The sequence below is a fragment of the Hipposideros armiger genome, unplaced genomic scaffold (genome assembly GCF_001890085.2).
Source record: "Hipposideros armiger isolate ML-2016 unplaced genomic scaffold, ASM189008v1 scaffold_274, whole genome shotgun sequence".
Lineage (NCBI taxonomy): Eukaryota > Metazoa > Chordata > Mammalia > Chiroptera > Hipposideridae > Hipposideros > Hipposideros armiger.
In genome coordinates, this window is record NW_017731624.1 from 1961448 (window position 1) to 1979135 (window position 17688).

At 37.5% G+C, this 17688-nt stretch overlaps 1 protein-coding gene across 9 annotated transcripts in view; it reads right to left on the reverse strand.

Moving 5' to 3' along the window:
- Positions 1 to 3076: 3076 nt before the first annotated feature.
- Positions 3077 to 17688, reverse strand: part of CCDC82 (coiled-coil domain containing 82) — a 34323-nt gene continuing 19711 nt past the window's right edge. For 6 of the 9 annotated variants that reach the window (XM_019657148.1, XM_019657142.1, XM_019657143.1 and 3 more), the window contains 3 exons: positions 16161 to 16331; positions 9395 to 9580; positions 3077 to 4023 (listed from right to left, as the gene is read on the reverse strand). In XM_019657148.1, the coding sequence (XP_019512693.1) occupies positions 3958 to 4023; positions 9395 to 9580; positions 16161 to 16331 (423 nt within the window). In that variant the 3' untranslated portion in view covers positions 3077 to 3957. Of the gene's footprint in view, positions 4024 to 9394; positions 9604 to 11550; positions 11802 to 12823; positions 12904 to 13294; positions 13376 to 16160; positions 16332 to 17688 lie in introns of those variants that run through there. The other 3 variants (XM_019657146.1, XM_019657147.1, XM_019657145.1) reach the window with 3 other exon arrangements.

Genomic DNA, 17688 nt, shown 5'->3' on the forward strand with positions numbered 1-17688 from the left:
GGGAGAGCGTATCCGAGGCTCCCTGGTGGAAGGCTGGTGCCACTGCACGAGTGAGTAATTGCAGCCAGGCACCGAGGGACGGGGGACGCAGAGGGCCTCCCAGTGGCTGAAGAGGTAAATCCCAAAGCCTGCGCGTCTCAGTACGCGCTTAGCTCAGCTTCGGCCTAGGCTAACGGGGGAAGGCTGGGGAAATTCCCCAACCTCTACAACAACTACTTCATCAGCTGTAAATGTTTAAGAAATCCCCGGCCAGGGAATGTATTTTCCCTCTCAGATCTACATTACGCGCCCCCGAGGATATCATTTTCATTTTTCAATATGTTGTAAAGCACACCGCTGAGCACCCTGGCGAGAGCTGGGTGAGCGCTGAGGAAATGTTCATTAGCCGACTGTGGGTAGGAGTGCGTGCGTGTTGGGCATGGGGGTGGGGGGTGGGGAGGAGAGGGAACACATTGGTAGATCCTAAAGGGCAGGCAGGTGTCTTGTCTGCCTTCCTGTTTGCGTGTCTCCGGACCTGGGGCATCACAAGCAAATCAGCAGGGATACATAAAATATTTTATGATGAACTTACCAATACTAAATAGTTTGGGGAGGAAACAAGGTTTCTCTTTGAAACTGAAAGATGCCTATGACAAATGCAAGATCTGAGGTCTCCATGGCTACCTGGGTCACATATGTAATGAGGAACATCAATACATAGCAGCTGAGTTTCAAGAAGTTTAATAACACAAACCAAATAGATCTCTTAGACTGTTGTCCGCTCTTCAGATGATCCTACCTTTAAGATCTCAAGCTGTACATTGGATTCTACTTGTCATTATCAATTATGGAGAATAAATGAAGGTGAGCACAATATTGGGAGAGTCAGTACTATAAATACCATGTGTGCCCTAGCTTGGAAGTCACTGGACATGAGGTCCCGAGCCAATGGGGCTTTGTTAATTTAAACCAACTCTGGCATCTCAGTAACATGCTTCTGCTTCAAACTGAGCTATCAATAGAAATGGATGGGTAAAAGCAATGCAAGCATTTTAAGACTGGAATTATCTACAATTTAGTTCCCAATAGGCTGGCCTACTTTAGTCTATTTCATAAATCTTGTGATGTTAGTTTGCAATGGGGGACAAGTACCCACTGACGGAATATAACATTTTTTACTTTCCATTGGAACATACTTCCATCTGTCCCTTCCCAGGCTAAGTTCCTCACCACTCATGTGGAGAAAGGCAAAAATATATATTTGTTAGGTATGCAAATTTGAATGGAAAACTTTCTCAGGAGGTGTCATTAAAAAGTTAAGGGTTTTTGATCATTTTATATTTGATTTTTAAAAAGTTGTATTCATTAGACATTATCTTTTCTATTACTATGGGTACTTTATATTCGGCAATTGTGTTTGACAAAAGAAAAAAAGTGATATTTACACTTAAAATTCACTGTTCACTCTACAGCCCTGCAGTAGCATGGGTTTTGATTCATAACACAGAGACCATGGTCAAATCTGATATTCCTAACTGATGTCAACTTTGATTTCTATGCTAGACAGGGACACCTTAAAAATTTGTAAAGCAAGAATTTAATAAATGTTCATACTATATTCCAGTGGTGTAGGACACTTCTTTTAGAGTGTCTTCTGCACAAATTTATCCTTTATAGCCATTTATCTTCAGGCTGACATAATTACCAGCCACATCCTCATTTCCATTCACATCTGTTGCTATTGATTTACAATCATTGTTTCAGGCCCAGCCCTCAGTGTATATCTCCCTTAATACACAAACAATCCTGAGAGATAAGTATTATTAACCCATTTATAAATAAGGAAACTGAGGCTCATCGAAATTAAACTACTTGTTCCAGTACATGTAACTAGCAAGTAAAAGACCAGGACTCAACCTCAAGACTGATTTCAAACCTATGCTTTCTTAACCACTGGGCTTATTGCCTCAATATCACGTGTGAAGAGAGTTACAGGGAGAACAGACTACCTTCAAAATAGCTGAAGCACTGCAATTACACCTCAATCAACATACTGGAATCTAAGTAAGTCCTAGAATACCTCCAAAAAGTGAGTAGTGAATAGAGCTACTCATCTGAATATGGGATCAGACAAGTGAGAAAATAGTCAATTACATCCAATTGCCAATAAAATAAATATTTCTTTTTTCCTTGTTTTTCCCTTTTTATTGTGCTGGTCCCTCTCTTACAACCCTAAAGCTTCTGTACAGCCATATAAATTCTTTCAAGCATAACTTCCCTTTTACTTGTCCATTTGTGTCTTCCTTATCACCTCTATTATCCATAGATAACTAACACTTAAGCATCTAACACTATAGTAACAAATGCCCAGATCTAAAAAGTTCATAGATATGTGAGATCTATAGTTTACAAGCTATTTTTTAATGTTATATCGAATCAATGATATTGAAGATGATAATAAACAGTATGTTGCAGTAACTGCAAACGTTAGTTCTATTTTCTCAACATTTTTTTTTTTTAAGAAAATTTTTACAAGAGTTTATTTGAGCCAAACTGATGACAATTGCTGGAGGAACAAAATCTCAAATGCTCCCTCAACATTTGTTTTCTTAATAGACTACTTGCTTTTTGCTCCCTGACCCACGCTTATTCTCATTTCCTAACAGCCTGTCTCTTTGCCATTCTTTTGGTGTTATCATGTACCTAAAAGCCTCTTGTATTCTCCAAACACTCACTGAAGAAGCTTGCTCAGTTGCAGTGACCCCAGACAACAGTAAAACGGTATGCACTCCTCACACGCAACATCAGCACCAGCCTTCTCACCACTCTGCAAGCTTTTCCTACCTGTTTTGTTTACAATAATAATAGGGATAACTTCAGAAAGAATGAAGTAATCTTGATGTGAGGACTAAATAAAATGTAGCTTTCTATGTGTGCATGTACACTGAAGTCCATGCTATGAACCACACAACAGATGAAGCCAGTTTCAACCAACATTTGAAGTAAAAAACGAGTATCTAAAATTCAACAGTAAAATAGATCCTACTAGAACACAACTTTTAAGAATTAAAGATACAGAATAGACACGGTCCATTTGTTCACTCTGAAACCATTTTACTTTATTATATTATGGGAAAATTTATGTGCAAAGCAATGCAGATGCCAAAATATTCATTTAAACTATTTTAGGATGAATCTGTCTCTCTGAGATCTTCTGATCCAATATAAAAACTTATAGGGGAAAAGTTATGGATAAAAATAAACAAAATAAATCTTAATCATTAACACATAGACTAAACTGAATAGAAAAAAGAATGATTATGAAGCATGAAAACACATATCATAAAGTTATTCCTTAATGTGAGCATTGAAAGACTCTTGAGGCCTAAAATCTATTTCTAAGGGAAACTTTAGGAAAGGAAAAAAAGCACTCCTCTACTTAGAATGGGTAAGCTACAGTCTGATTCTGAGGCAATGGGATTGAACTGACTGAAGCATTGAGGTTTCTTCCATGGCCCACTGATTTGGATAATGATAGTAGTAAAAAACATATTAGTGAAGATCATTTGATGCTGAAAAAGTATAATTAACAGATCTGGGCAGGGATTCAGCAATAAATACATGTCGGTGTTGGTCTAAATACATTTTACAAATGCAGTATTTTTCTACTAAACTGACAGGACACGAGCAGCTCATCCACTTGATAGTCATCTGTTATAAAGGCATTGTTATATAACTTCAAAATACACTTAAAAATTATTAAGCCTATACTTTCTATGCACAGCAGATGAAAGCTTTATTAGACTGTAGAGTGCCATTTCATGGAAATTAAGATGAATATATATTTTAAACAAGATATTTTGCCATGAAGATGTACATAAAAATATAAATATGTCACATGATACAGAGAAACAAGACTCATGATCTTCACATTTACAGGAATTTATAAAATCTTCTCTGAAGGAAATGTGTTACAATTCAGTCAAGCTTCTCATCTTGAAAGCAATCCGCATCATTCAGATATTTTTGAAGTTCATCATATTTCTGTGTATACAATAAAAAAGCTAGTTACTTTACTCAAAGCAATGAAGATAAGCTAGGCCTTTTCAATCTACTACAGACACAAACAGGAACAAGTTCATTTCATGGTAATCATGAACAAAAACGTTTTTTACATAAACAGGGACTCACTTTCAAATAAGGATTTCTAACTCATTAAAGCATTGGAAAGAGATCAAACTGAACATTATTATTAATTTCATAACTTTCTTGTAAATTAATTCTCTAATATATTTATAGAAGTATAACAACTTCAATAACTTATTCAACAAAAATTTGTTGAATGCATAGCATATATCAAATACCCTACTAATGACTGTCTAGGTACAAAAAAAAAAAAATTGCATTCCCTTCCCCTAAGGAGAACAGAGTTCAGTAGTAATACACCAATGACAACTAAGAACAAATGACATAAAGAAGTATAGACACTGTCATGAGGCTTCAAAAGAGGGGTCATGGGTAGTTGAGGTGACCAGGAAAGAGAGGCATTTAAGCTGTTCTGGGAAAAAGATTTGGTAGGCAAAGATTTGGTGGGGAGAGTTCTCTGTAGGAGACAACAGTCCATACAACAGTGACAAGAAAGTATGGGATTTGACTCAATCTGAGGTTTTTTAGGGGAATAGAGAGAGATAAGACTGAACCAAAGAGGTTGAGGTTAGGGAATAAAAAGTACGAAATGCTAAGTTAAGGAGTTTAGCAATAATGTGACTGGCAGAAAGCTGCTAAAGGTATTAAGGCAGGAGACTGACATGATCTAAGATGTATTATAAGAAAAATGGTAAAACATCCATTCTAGAATAGTTTGGCAACTAGTTATGAATCTACTATAATAATTTAGGTAATGAGGGCCCAAATTTGAGTGACAGCAAAGATAAAGATAAGACTGGGATAAGATAAGGCAGGAGTCAGGATGATTTGAAGATTTCACAGTTGATAGAGTTCGAAGTGCTTACCTCACTTGAGGAATTAACTGACCAATGGTTTCTAAACTCTCCTTATGGGCTCTGGTTCTACGCCCAGTGAGTGAGAGGGTCCCTGATGATTCAGGCTTTTGTGGTGATTAGGGAGCTATGGAAGGATGTAGAGAGGAGTGCATGTTCCTTCTAGACAGGGCCGTGAAACCTTCCCCACACTTCCAAAGGTCTCTGACTAGATCACTTTCTCTGGAAAGAAGAAAGAAAAGAGCAGGAGGGAAAAGAACCTATGGACTATTAAGGGAACCTCTATAGATATAAGTGAAGTACTCTAGGATTAGGAACCTTTAAAGTTTGAATGTTTTTATGCTTTTTATATTATCTTTTTATTTATTTATTTATTTTGGAAAATTACAGTCTATCTCAACTATACTAAGGAAAACCTCTCCTTGCTTTTATTACTAATAATAGCTAACCTTAACTGACCCATGAATAATTGCTAGGTCCTATACTAAATGTTTAAAATGTGTTACTCATTTAACCTCCACGAACAAAATCCCAATTATTATTATTGCTGTATTCCTATTTTACTGAAGAGAAAACTTAGGCTTAGAGAAATAAAGTAACTTGCCCCCAAATTCTACTGGTAGAAAATATTGAAATTCATGCTTTTAACCATTACAGTATGCTATTTTATTCCTGAGATTTAAAGAGAGGGGGTGGGGTGCAGCTTTAATGTGCAAAAAGAAAAACATTTAAGAGGAAAGTGAAACTCAGAGAGAAGGCAGTTAGTATTACCTGGCCATTCTCTCCACCTAAAGATTCTGCTTCCATCATTCTTTATTGAAAGTTTGGAGAGTTTGGGTCTTATTATGTCAAGCCCATCGAGTGCCAGAGGGACCGACTGATGAAAACAGCTGGAATTGTGGGAGTATGAGAAAGGTCAGAACATAAAAGAAGGAGTTTGGAGTCTTACACTCAAAAGTGGCAGTTAGACCTGAAAAAAGGAAAGGGTTTGCCAACGGAGTGAGCTTAGAAGAAGAGAACCGAGTGCCACCTGGACTTTTAAGCAGTGCACCTGGATCTTTAATTTTAAGAATTGCCTAATTTGGGTGTTTAACACCCCCAAGGATTCTCATTCAGTAGGTCTGCAGTGAGGCCAGGGACTACACGTTTTTCACAAACTTCTAGCTAATTCTGACACATGTAGTTTAGAGCCATGTTTTGAGAAACATCAATTTAAGGAGTAGAAGAAAAGGAAAAGGAAAAAAAAAGTTAAAAAGAGGGAAATAAGGGGAAGAGAACAAGTGAGAAGAGTTTTGGAAAGGGAAGGGATATCCAACCATAATTTAAAATTATTATTTACATAACACTTAAAATTTACTTTAAATACAACCATAAAACTGAAACCTGGTACTTGTACTGACATACTTTCTTCACTTCCTGGTGTTCATGGATTCACACCCCATCCCAACAATCCCTATATTCTACTTCCCTGGAAACCCCATCATCACAGGCACTTGCTTCTTAACAAAAAAAAATTTGTTAGAATTTTGCCAATGGCATATGACAGTAGGTTCTTCAGTGCTAATTTAGAACGAGACCTAGATTACTATTATATTTATTATATATTTTCGTTTTATTATAATTTTCTGATCATTTGTTCTTTTCTTACACGCAGGTTGCTCCTATGACTTTAATATTATTAGGTTAAAAACAGATCTTCCTAGTTCAACTGTTAGGAGGAGGAGCAAGAAGAAGAAGTCAGTCTAGGTGGCAGGTTTTGGGAAAGAAATGCTAAGATAATAGAAGAAAAATGCTTGGAGGAAGGAGGAGCAGGAAAGGGAAAAACAAAACCAAGGAGGGAAGATGGGAATGAATCGTTTGTGTAAGTAAACGAAGGGACTGACATAATGACTGGGAGGTAAGAGCGGAAAGAGCCATACAGTCATTCAAGTAGCACTGAGTCTTGGCATTCTAAAGGGTTACAGTAACCGTGGCCATGAGACTGCAGCCAAAGGCGGCATCACCATCACCAGGCCAACACAGTGCTATCACTCCAAGGCACACACATACTGAGGGGTAGGCACAGTGAGGTTGAGCAATGTCAGAGCATCTGACCATTTTCAAAATTTAATCACAGCACAGAAAGCTGCATACAGGTGTATCCTGGCTACAAGCGTCTTTAGTTTCCAGGAAATCTTCTGAGAAAGTGTACGGACAAATAGTTTCAAAGTAGGAGGGATCTCAAGAAGAAAATGAAGCTCTTTGGTATTTTATGAGAAAAAAAATGTGCATATTGCCCTAAACACATACGATCTTGAAATACCTTCAATGCCAGTGCTAAGTGTTATTCTCCAAGCAGAATGCCACTTGACTTTCTTTTCCTAAGAATATTTTTTCTTATTCCAGGTCCCTTCTCTTGTCACAAACCCTGTTAAGCTTTCTCTAAGGTAATTGATTTAAAAATGCTTTTAGTTTTTTTCTGCAAGAGTTTAATGTTCCTTCCATTTATACACACACACACACACACACACACACACACACACACACATAAATATAAATACATGCATGATTTTTCTAAATTGGGGAATTGGGAGAGGGGAACAGTGTTGGGGGATTGGGGAGGGGGACCAGCCAAGTTGTTCTTCAGTCTTCGTTGTGGAGGGCGCCAGTTGCCATCTGGCTGCCCGTCGGCAACTCGGGGCCTCTAAGCTCAAGGTGCTGTGTTCAATCTTAGTTGTGGGTGGGCGCAGCCACCATCCCATGCGGGAGTCAAATCAGCAGCCTTGTTGTTAAGAGCGCATGCTCTATCCACTGAGCCATCTGGGCGGCAGCTCAGCTCAAGGTGCCAAGTTCAGTCTTAGGGTGGGCGGGCGTAGGCCACCATCGAACAGGCAACCTTGTTGTTAGGAGCACGTGCTCTCACCCAGCTGAGCCATCCTACCACCTGTTGGCAGTTCAGCGGCAGCTCAGCTCAGGCGCAGCATCACTGGTCCATGTGGAAATCGAACCAGCGGCCCTGTCGCTCAGAGCTCGCGCTCTTAAGCAAGCTCTTAACTAACTGAGCCACTTGGCTGGCCCACAGTGATTTTTCTATATCTACTACACAATTTTAAAAAAATGTGCTGTCTCAATGGGTCTTTCAATCCCACTAGAGGGTTCACAACCCTTAAATGCATCAATAAAAACACTTAAGAATTTATTGTCATCTAGCAAAATGAAGATGGGACTTACAGGTAAGTGATGGCTCCTGCATAAGGCAGAGGACAGGGAGGAAAGCATTGAGGGTGAGAGAAGCAGAAGCAAAATAAAAAATAAAAAGCTGAAGGGAGGAAAATGAGAGACAGATGAATTGAGTGCCAAGATGTGGGGGACAGGCAAAGAGACCACGGGGTGGTGGTGTGCGGTGGGAGGGTAACTGTCAAAAGGGAAACCATCTTGATGTCATTCCTCAGACCAGAAGGCCTCCGTGGAACATGTCTTAAGACATTCCTGTTTTGTTGTTCTCATTTTCTTTCCCTCTGCTCCTCAGTTTATTCTCTAAGCTCTCTTCTATTTTATTTTCCTCTTTTACAAATTCCCCTCTGATATAAATGACCCAGGCAATGAATCTCCAGTCTTTTTTTTTTTTTAAGATTAAATATACTCTTGATCTGAGTTGCCTGAAAAATCTGCCGCATGTTCTGTCTTACACATGCATGTAACTAGACTTGTTTTTCAAGACCGCAATCATTTTAGCATTCTTTCCATGCACTGTAAACAATTCTAAGAGCTCTGTGAGCAGACCAGAGCTCAGGAGCTGCCAGCAGATCTTCAGGAATCCAGCGCACTCTCCAAAACCCCCACTTTATCCCTGATGCCAAATTTAGTGATCAACAGGAAAGGGGGGGAATCAAAATCAGTGCTGTGGCCTAAGCCTCTGCATTCCCCTTGATTTTCGGTTACAGTGCTCACTGCTAAGTCCCATGTCCTCAAGAAGAGGATGTGGGTGGCATTAGAACTGGCAGCCGAGATCCTTTTCTCACTGGCACCAAGTGCTTCTTCACTCTCAGGTCACAAGAATGTTCTAAAGGATAGGAAGCAGATAAGCAGAGTCCTATGCTCTGTCAAAGAAAATACGGGGGCTTAATATATATGTAAGAAGTACCACATATATAAAAGTGGAAGGAAAGAGATGCCTACATTAAGGGACAGTATTACTGTTGATTAAAATGTGCCTGATGAGCTGAATGCATGTTTAGGACATCAGGGCACCTATCTAGGGTAGGGCAATGATAAGCATGAGAGGAATGGGTGGAAGAAGAGAAAATACAAAGACCGGGAGAGAAGGAGAGATTCTCTTTTAAATTTCACTGCCTTCTAATCATTTTATCCTTCCGCTGATCATAATTAGGCTCCAGAACCTACTGAATGAGATCGTTCTTTTAGAGTCACCTTACCGCCTCAATCCAGCATTCTTCTTTTAACTTATTGAAAATTCTTTCCACTGTTTCTTTAACTTGTTCATCTTCAACTTTTTCTGTCTTTACCATTGAGCAACAGTCCTGGTACAGCTTGAATTTAAAATGCTTCAGTTTATGATAAATTTTGGTGCGTTCAGCACAGACTCTGCCAACAAAGAACACCTAAATCAAGAAATAAACACAATCTGACATATGAAATGAATAATATAGTAATTACTATACAGACTTTCTGGTTTTCAGATTTTAATAGTAGGATCTAATAAATGCATTATTCATTTTTTTTAAATGCTTACACCATGATTCCTTTACTTTCTCTTATTTATATAGCCCAGTTAACAAGCTGAGTACCATTGGGCTGATACATAAGAGAAAGATGTATGTACTACCTGTATTAGGGTAGCTTACAGTCTTGGAAGAAAACCAAATGATTATGAAACAATGTGTCAAATGTTACCCACCAGATGCTACCAAGATACAGAGGAGCGACAACCCAATCCAGAGAGGAGAAGGGTTCTCAGATAGGTGATGCTTGAACTAAGTCTTTAAAAAACAGAGTTTGGGAAGGTGAAGAAAAATGGCTTGTAAGACGGGAGGACGGGCACACCTCAAAGCAAGAAAACCATGCAAACTACTCAATGTACACAGTTACTCAGTTAATTCCTGGACTGTGATAAATTTCTAGCTTATAAGCAAAAATTGACACAAACTCTCATACCAATTAAGTATTGGCAGTTTATACTAAACACATTTTTCCTAAAAAATTTTGTAAAGTAGGGCCAGCCAAGTGGCACGTTGGTTAAGAACTGGCTTGGGACACCAGAGGGCCCCAGTTCGGATCCCACATATGAGGGCCAGTGACACTGCCCTCTACAGCTAAGATGCTGACCAACAGCTCGACCTGGAGCTGGGCTGCCGTGAGTTGCCGGCGACGGCATAGGCTGCAGCCCCTGCTGCAGTGGGTTGCCATGGGCTACCATGTGTAGCCAGCAGCCAGCGTGAGCGGCCAGCAGCTGCTGTGAGCGGCTGTCCAGAAGCTGGCGAATGATCTGCCTTGCCTGGGAAGAGCGCAATGACGGTGCTAACTTGGGCCAGTGAAGCAACGTCCTCCACAACTAGACTGAAGAACAAAAGGACAGCAACTTGTCTGTTCCCCGTCCTCAATTCCCCAGCGCTGTTCCCATTCCCCAATTCCCCAATAAAAATCTTAAAAAAAAAATAAATTTTTTTTCTAAAGTAAAAAATAACTGTGTTTAGTCATGTTTGTGTCATTAATTAATGGGGTCTGATATAATTATAACACACTAATATTTTATTATTAGAAAACTATAAGAATTTTAATTTCTATGTTTACATGGACTTCTAGGATTCTATAATTAAGAATGCTTATCTTGGGCCGGCCAAGTGGCTCAGTTAGTTAAGAGCTCACTCAAGAGTGTGAGCTCTGAGCAACAGGGTCGCTGGTTGGATTCCTAGCCCGAGCTGACCTGCTGCTGAGCTGCCAACAGGTGGCTGGCAGGATGGCTCAGCTAAAAAAAATGCTAATCTTGTGAAATCCCAACCAGAACATTTCTCTTTTAGAATATTTTGAATATATGCTTTGTTATACACACCTATAGCTAAAATAGGAAAACAGTGTCATTGCACTGACCAAATTAAATATAACTGTACCTACAGTATTTCACTTATTGTAGAAAATGCAACATATAGGGCTCCAAACATCATAACATGAACAATCTTATTTTCGTGAAGTGACCTGACGAAATAGACAAACTTCTTGCTAATTTAAATATTTGTCTGTGTCTAAATTCACTAGTGGGTTATGCTTTCCTGAGTTCAGTACAAGTGTATAGTAATAATATTGATCTACGTAACTTGCATACTATTTGACAAAGAACTTACTGTTTTCCTGAAGCCATACTATAATGGATTCTAGAGGTGATGAATTCAAGAAATAATCTAAGAGTATATTGGCAAAAATGAAAAAAAGTTAAGTATGAAGACTGGCAACAGTCAGGTTTGAGGCATCAGATGGTGAAGACAGTATTAGGGACAGCTTATAATCCTTCTTAAAAATCACCAAAAGCTGAAGAAAAAGCATGTTGAAATTTCTGTTCACGTTCTGTGAAAGCCTTTCTTTTTTTTAGGTCATTAGAAATAATCAGATATTATTGTACACTGCTTACTTAAATATCTTTCCCATTTCAACATTATCATCAAACCAGTCATATCAATTACAACAACTTACTTGCCAATACCTCCCACTTGAAGGGAAAAGATACCACAGTAGTTGCAGTGGCCACTAAGGGTACCCCGTATCTCTCTATTTCTGCCATCAGAGTAGACTGTGTGGGGGAAATCTCTTATAGGTGTTCTGGATAAAATACTGTAGGAGAATAATGTGATTTTTACTTCTATCACATTGCAGTCTATTTTTCCACAAAATAAAGGGGGTTTATCTGTATAGAATTTTTAAGTTGGCAAAAGAGGGAAGGAGAAGTGCTTAAAAATCCTTATTTTTATGTATTTTTAAAATATTTTTATATATTTTTTTATATTTTTATATTTTATATTTTTTATATATTTTTTCAATATTTTGTTTGAAACAAAAAACCCATTGAAAATATTAAACATTATAGTTTACTTTTTTCTATTTCTAATTCCCACCCTCTTGGCATCTACTCACACTGACATAGGTCAATAAACCCAAAATTACTTTCAGAATAGTCTCAAACTATATTTTTCCCAAAATATGATCACGTTTTATATGGAAGAGCCTAAACCATTGTAAGTAAGGCTTCATAGAAAACACTGAACATATATAATAAGCTGTAATACTGCAAGTGGACCTCTCCTCTTACCTCACCCATTTTCATGCATTCTTACAGCCTGTTATACCTTAGGAATTAATGTAAATAAAACACATTGTAGGATTCTATTTATACAAAGTACTAAAACAAGTAAAATTAACCTATGCTGTTGGAATAGTGTTCTTCAATTTCCAGAAATGTATTCAGAGACTACTGTTAATTATCTAATTGCATTTCTGGACATTAAGGACTCTATTCTAACAAGACAGCCAGTAATAGAAATTGCCAGAGATAGAGAAATAAATTCTGTAATGACTATTCTCAGAGCAGATAAGCAAAATGACACAAAAATGATTATTAATCCACGGTGCAGGGTTAGCCTCATTCTATAAATTGATGTCTGAGGATAACTGAGTCATCTCAGTTATCAATGTGAACTAAGGAATCCGATATATATGAAGAAACAAAGCTAAAAATTGTCACCAAATTTTCCTAAAGCAGATGGCGAATTGCAAAGCAACAGAAAGAATGTGACTTGTAATTTATTAGATATAGCATGTGAAAGGCAAGGAAATATAATGAAACATGCATTACACACATTTGTAATATCCAGCTAACTGTAGGTAGCTTCTTGAGATATTTCTCTAGGCCCTCATTTATATATGGAGGAGCCAGCTCCTATGGAAGTGTGGAGAAGAAAGAAAAAAGATCTTCAAGGACAGAGGAAGGATGGGAAGAAGTTTGTTTTCTGATCCTAGGTCTCTGGAAACATTCAGTGCAATAGGCTGAGCCAAGGGATTCAACTTCCTCTTGGCCTCTTTTTTGTATGGACACATTATATGTTGCCATTTGCCTCAAAATTATTGCCTCTTCCCATCGGATCTCAAGCATCTGCAGGAGTCTGGACAGACTCTGGGCAAAAGTGAAAATTAATTCAAGATTGCTGTCAATCCTCCCAACCGCCTTTCAGATTTCACATCTCTCTTTCCCCAGGTGATTTCCTTCTGATCTATGCCCTCAGCCTTAACCACAATCTGGAGGTCCAAAGTCTCTCATCTCAGTACCTTACCCAAGACTGTGTAACTGAAATTACTCTCTCCCATAATTCCACTTTCCATCAACGTATCCTTTCTTTAAAAGAGGCCAATCTCTGGTAAGAAGAAACGTTTTATCATTAAACAAATTCACTAAGAGCATTCATTTAAAGTATCATGTGTACCTTAAAAGAGAACCCCAGATAATCCCAAAGAGTCTCAGTTTTATGTAACCAGAAGCAGCAACACAAAATTGAGAATTCATTTCTAAAATAGCCTGAATGTGAGTGTGGGGGTGACTGCAGTCTCTTTAATACCTTGGATTAAAATGGGTTTGTTTTTTTCTCCTTTCCTTTTCTTTTTCCATTCCATATATTCACTGACACTGTAGTTTAGTAGAATATAAAATAGATTTTAATAAGTGATTCTTCCTTTTTAGGGAAAAATTACTGAAAAATTTAATATTAAATAATTTTAATCACACTACCTTAATATACACCATAACTGGTTTAATGTTTGCATAAAGCAATACATATAAAAATACACACATTTTTACAAAGATGAATATACATGCTTATTATTTCACTTTCACCTAGCTTTATTTCACAAATTTCATAAATATTATTTTAGTGGTTTTATTATATTCTATCACAAAATGATAATATACTTAGCTTATTAAATCAGTACTCCAATATTTTATTTGGATTAGTTCCATTTTTTATATTATATATAATGCTTCAATAAACTTCATGATCATGTCATTTACTTTTATTAAATTATTTTGCCAAGGATAAACTTACAGGTACTGAATATGTATACTTTTGTAACTCTGGCTATATATTGCTATCCAGTATTCTGAAAAGATATATCACATCCTTTCTTTCTTTAGGAATCTTACTTTCTGTGAAACTGCTAGTTTCAATGTAACCTTGACAGAACTGCATTTTGTCATTTTATTTAAAAATACTTTGCTACTTTAAGAGCTATCAACTGGCATCTTAAAGTAGTTTTAATTGTATACCTTTAAATGGAGAATAATCATTTTCCAATATATTTGTTAACTTTTCTATTTTTCCATTGTGTGACTGGTGTATAATATTTTCTTTTGTTTTTAATTGGGGAATTGGGGGAGGGGAACAGTGTTGAGGAATTGGGGAGCGGGACCAGCCAAGTTGTTGTTCTTCAGTCTTCATTGTGGAGGGCACGAGTTGCCATCTGGCTGCCCGTCGGTAGCTCGGGGCCTCTAAGATCAAGGTACTGTGTTTAATCTTAGTTGTGGGTGGGTGTAGCCACCATCCCATGCGGGAGTTGAACCGGCAGCCTTGTTGTTAAGAGCACATACTCTATCCACTGAGCCATCTGGGCAGCAGCTCAGCTCAAGGTGCCGAATTCAGCCTTAGTTGCAGGCGGGAGTAGCCCACCATCGAACAGGCAACCTTGTTGTTAGGAGCACGTGCTCTCACCAGCTGAGCCATCCAGCCACCTGTTGGCAGCTCAGTGGCACCTCAGCTCGGGCGTAGCATCACTGGCCAATATGGGAATCCAACTGGTGGCCCTGTTGCTCAGAGCTCGCATTCTTGAGCTTATTCCTAACCAACCGAGCCACTCGGCCAGCTCCTGGTGTATTAATGTTCTTGGCTTTTATTTCATGCAATCTCTTATTTGTTAGATATTTGAAATAACTATTTTATATAGAATCTTTATTCCTTCACAGGAATGTCAGAACTCTAGAAATGGCTTTCTAATTCACACCCCTCTCCAGGATTAGTTGTAGAAAGTGAATGTACAGTAATATTTTTATCTATACAACAGAACATGATCCTTAGAGTGTAAAATCACTTATATTAAAATTCTAGCTGTCTTATAAAGTCATAGATTAGTTTTTAAACAATGGGGAAATGTGCATATGACTATGTTGAGAGAAGAAATGTGTTTTTATAGTAACTTGCCAAATAAAACACTGAAAATTAATTCTGAATTCATTATCCCCATACAAACTTTCTGAGTGATTCTTGCAATCCAGATTGTTCAGAGGGATCTGGTCAATTATTGCCCAATAACACTGAGGAATCATACTACCTAATCTAGCAGAATTCAGATAAATAGTATATTTCCACCTTAATAATTGACTGGCAGTATTTAGAGTCCAATTAAGGTCTCTAACTAGTCCCCAAAATACACACCTTTCATGGATATACAGACTCACCAGAGGAAGCTTTCAATATTAACATTTTTGCATTTATAAATGCAACACTTTTATATAGATTAAAAAATAAATAGTACTAGACTGCATCCGCACTTTTTCTCTCTTCACATTGTACTGCTTTGCTGTTGTTCATCAAACACTTTTCTTCACCTATCTGAAGTATTTTCTTCAGTTCTTTCTATTCATTCAAAATTAACAGCACCTTAAGTATGTGGTAATTGCTCTAGACTCTGACATCCTTCTGATATAGTCTATGTAGAAGCACGGCTTTCTTTTAATTCTCATGTTAGGATGAATAGGCATCTTCAATTATTAGTTTGTGGACTGTCAATTTGGTATATTATCTGCCATAAAATTTTCCACTTGGGTCAAATTTTCCTTTGGGCTCAAAGGGGACTTTGGCTTTGGCTGCCTCAGTTACCCCTCTTTTCATCCTCATCCTGTACCCCACTGCCCCCTATTTGGATGACACATACATGAGAACATGCATGGATTTTAGTATCTGACTGAATTAGGAGTGAATCTCTTTATAAGACATATTTTTCACATTTAAAAATTGTACCCTCTTTCCTTATTCTCTTTTTCCCCTTCTAGTGTTTTCTCCATTTGTGAAAATAACTTGGGGTTATTTGTGCAAGCTTACAGATTGAAAATTTCTAAATACTGAAAACTAAAATGGGTGGAAAAAATAATACCTGTTTATCATGTGACATGAAGTCATCTGTTTCCATAGTCCTGGTGTCATATAACGCTCCTGATAAACGCACTAAATATTTACAGTGGCGATGCAATCCACAAGCCTGACAGCAACAGTCTTTAGCGTTTGTCATTTGCTTAGTTACATTAGGATAATTTGCTATGCGCTCCTGAAAAAACAAAAGGGGGTAATGAAACTTTAAAGGATTAGAACAACAACAACAAAATAAAACACACAACAAACCCAACCAAATTAAAACTGAAATTAGGAATCACAATAGGATGAGATGCAAGAGGAAAATACTGGTATTTCTAACTTTAATACTGAGTACATAGTAGGTGTTTGACAAGATATTTTTAAATTAAAAAAAAAAGAATTTATAATTTAGGCTATTAAATGAAAAAAAACCAGACTAGCAAAACCATTAGTTTCATATCCCTCACAACTATTGAGTTACTATTAAGCAGTGTTCTTCACAGATTTTTTTTTCTTCTCTTCTCTAGTGAGTGTTAATGAGGTATTAGTTAAAAATAGGAAACAATGAGCAGCAGAAATTCAGAATATAATAAAAAGTAAATCCATTTAAGTCAAAAATTGACAAAAACAAGATCACATTTAGTCTCCATTGTGTGAATTATATTGTAGTTTCCACAAAATATTCCAGAAATAATTTAATCCTCCTATAGTGACTTACTAAAACACTGTGAAAATAAACAAGTTGGAACTAGGATTGCTAGGTGGCCAGTAATGATATGGACAGTGTAATAGCTGATTTAGCAATTAGCTGAGTCAACAAACTGAGAAAATATTTGGCATTCAGAAATAAGCTTTATTAAGCTGTGAAATTGCTTGTGCTTGAGTACTTTTGCTTGTGCCCTAGGCCTGTGCTAGATAATACTGTCCTAATTAGTAATATTTGAACTGCACACAATGAGCATTTTAGCAGGGTAACTAACCCACATCCACATTCACTATCAGCCTGACAGCAATTAAGTATCCAACATACTGATAGTTTCCTTTTTACATTGTATGATTCACAACAATATTGTCTTTTGTTTACCTTTAATACTTCTCGTATTTCATGACACTTCATGACACATGTCACTTATAGGGTGACACTCAGAGGGAGTAGGTGACTAACCACCATCCCTTCCTGCTTCTGTGTTGCTCATGGAAGCACATGCTGAGCTGAAAAGCTCTATCAGCTTAGTTCCCTGAGACTACGATAAGCAGAAAACTCCTGTTCACTCACACAGGACATACAAGTAAGTAAAAAGTAAACTTTTTGGGTTCAGCTATTGAGATTTTGTTGTTGGTTTATTTTGTCTGTCATATTATTTAATTTTTGCAGAATAACCTAGGTTATCCTGACCAAGACTGTCCTGAATCATTTATGTCTCTAAATCTTTGAGCTAATATTTCTTGTATCTTACAGTTATTATTTCAACATTGGGTTATCCAAATTTAGCATCACCTTCCACTGTATAGTAAAGCTAATTCAGCATAGTGGTATGGGTTTGGGAGTA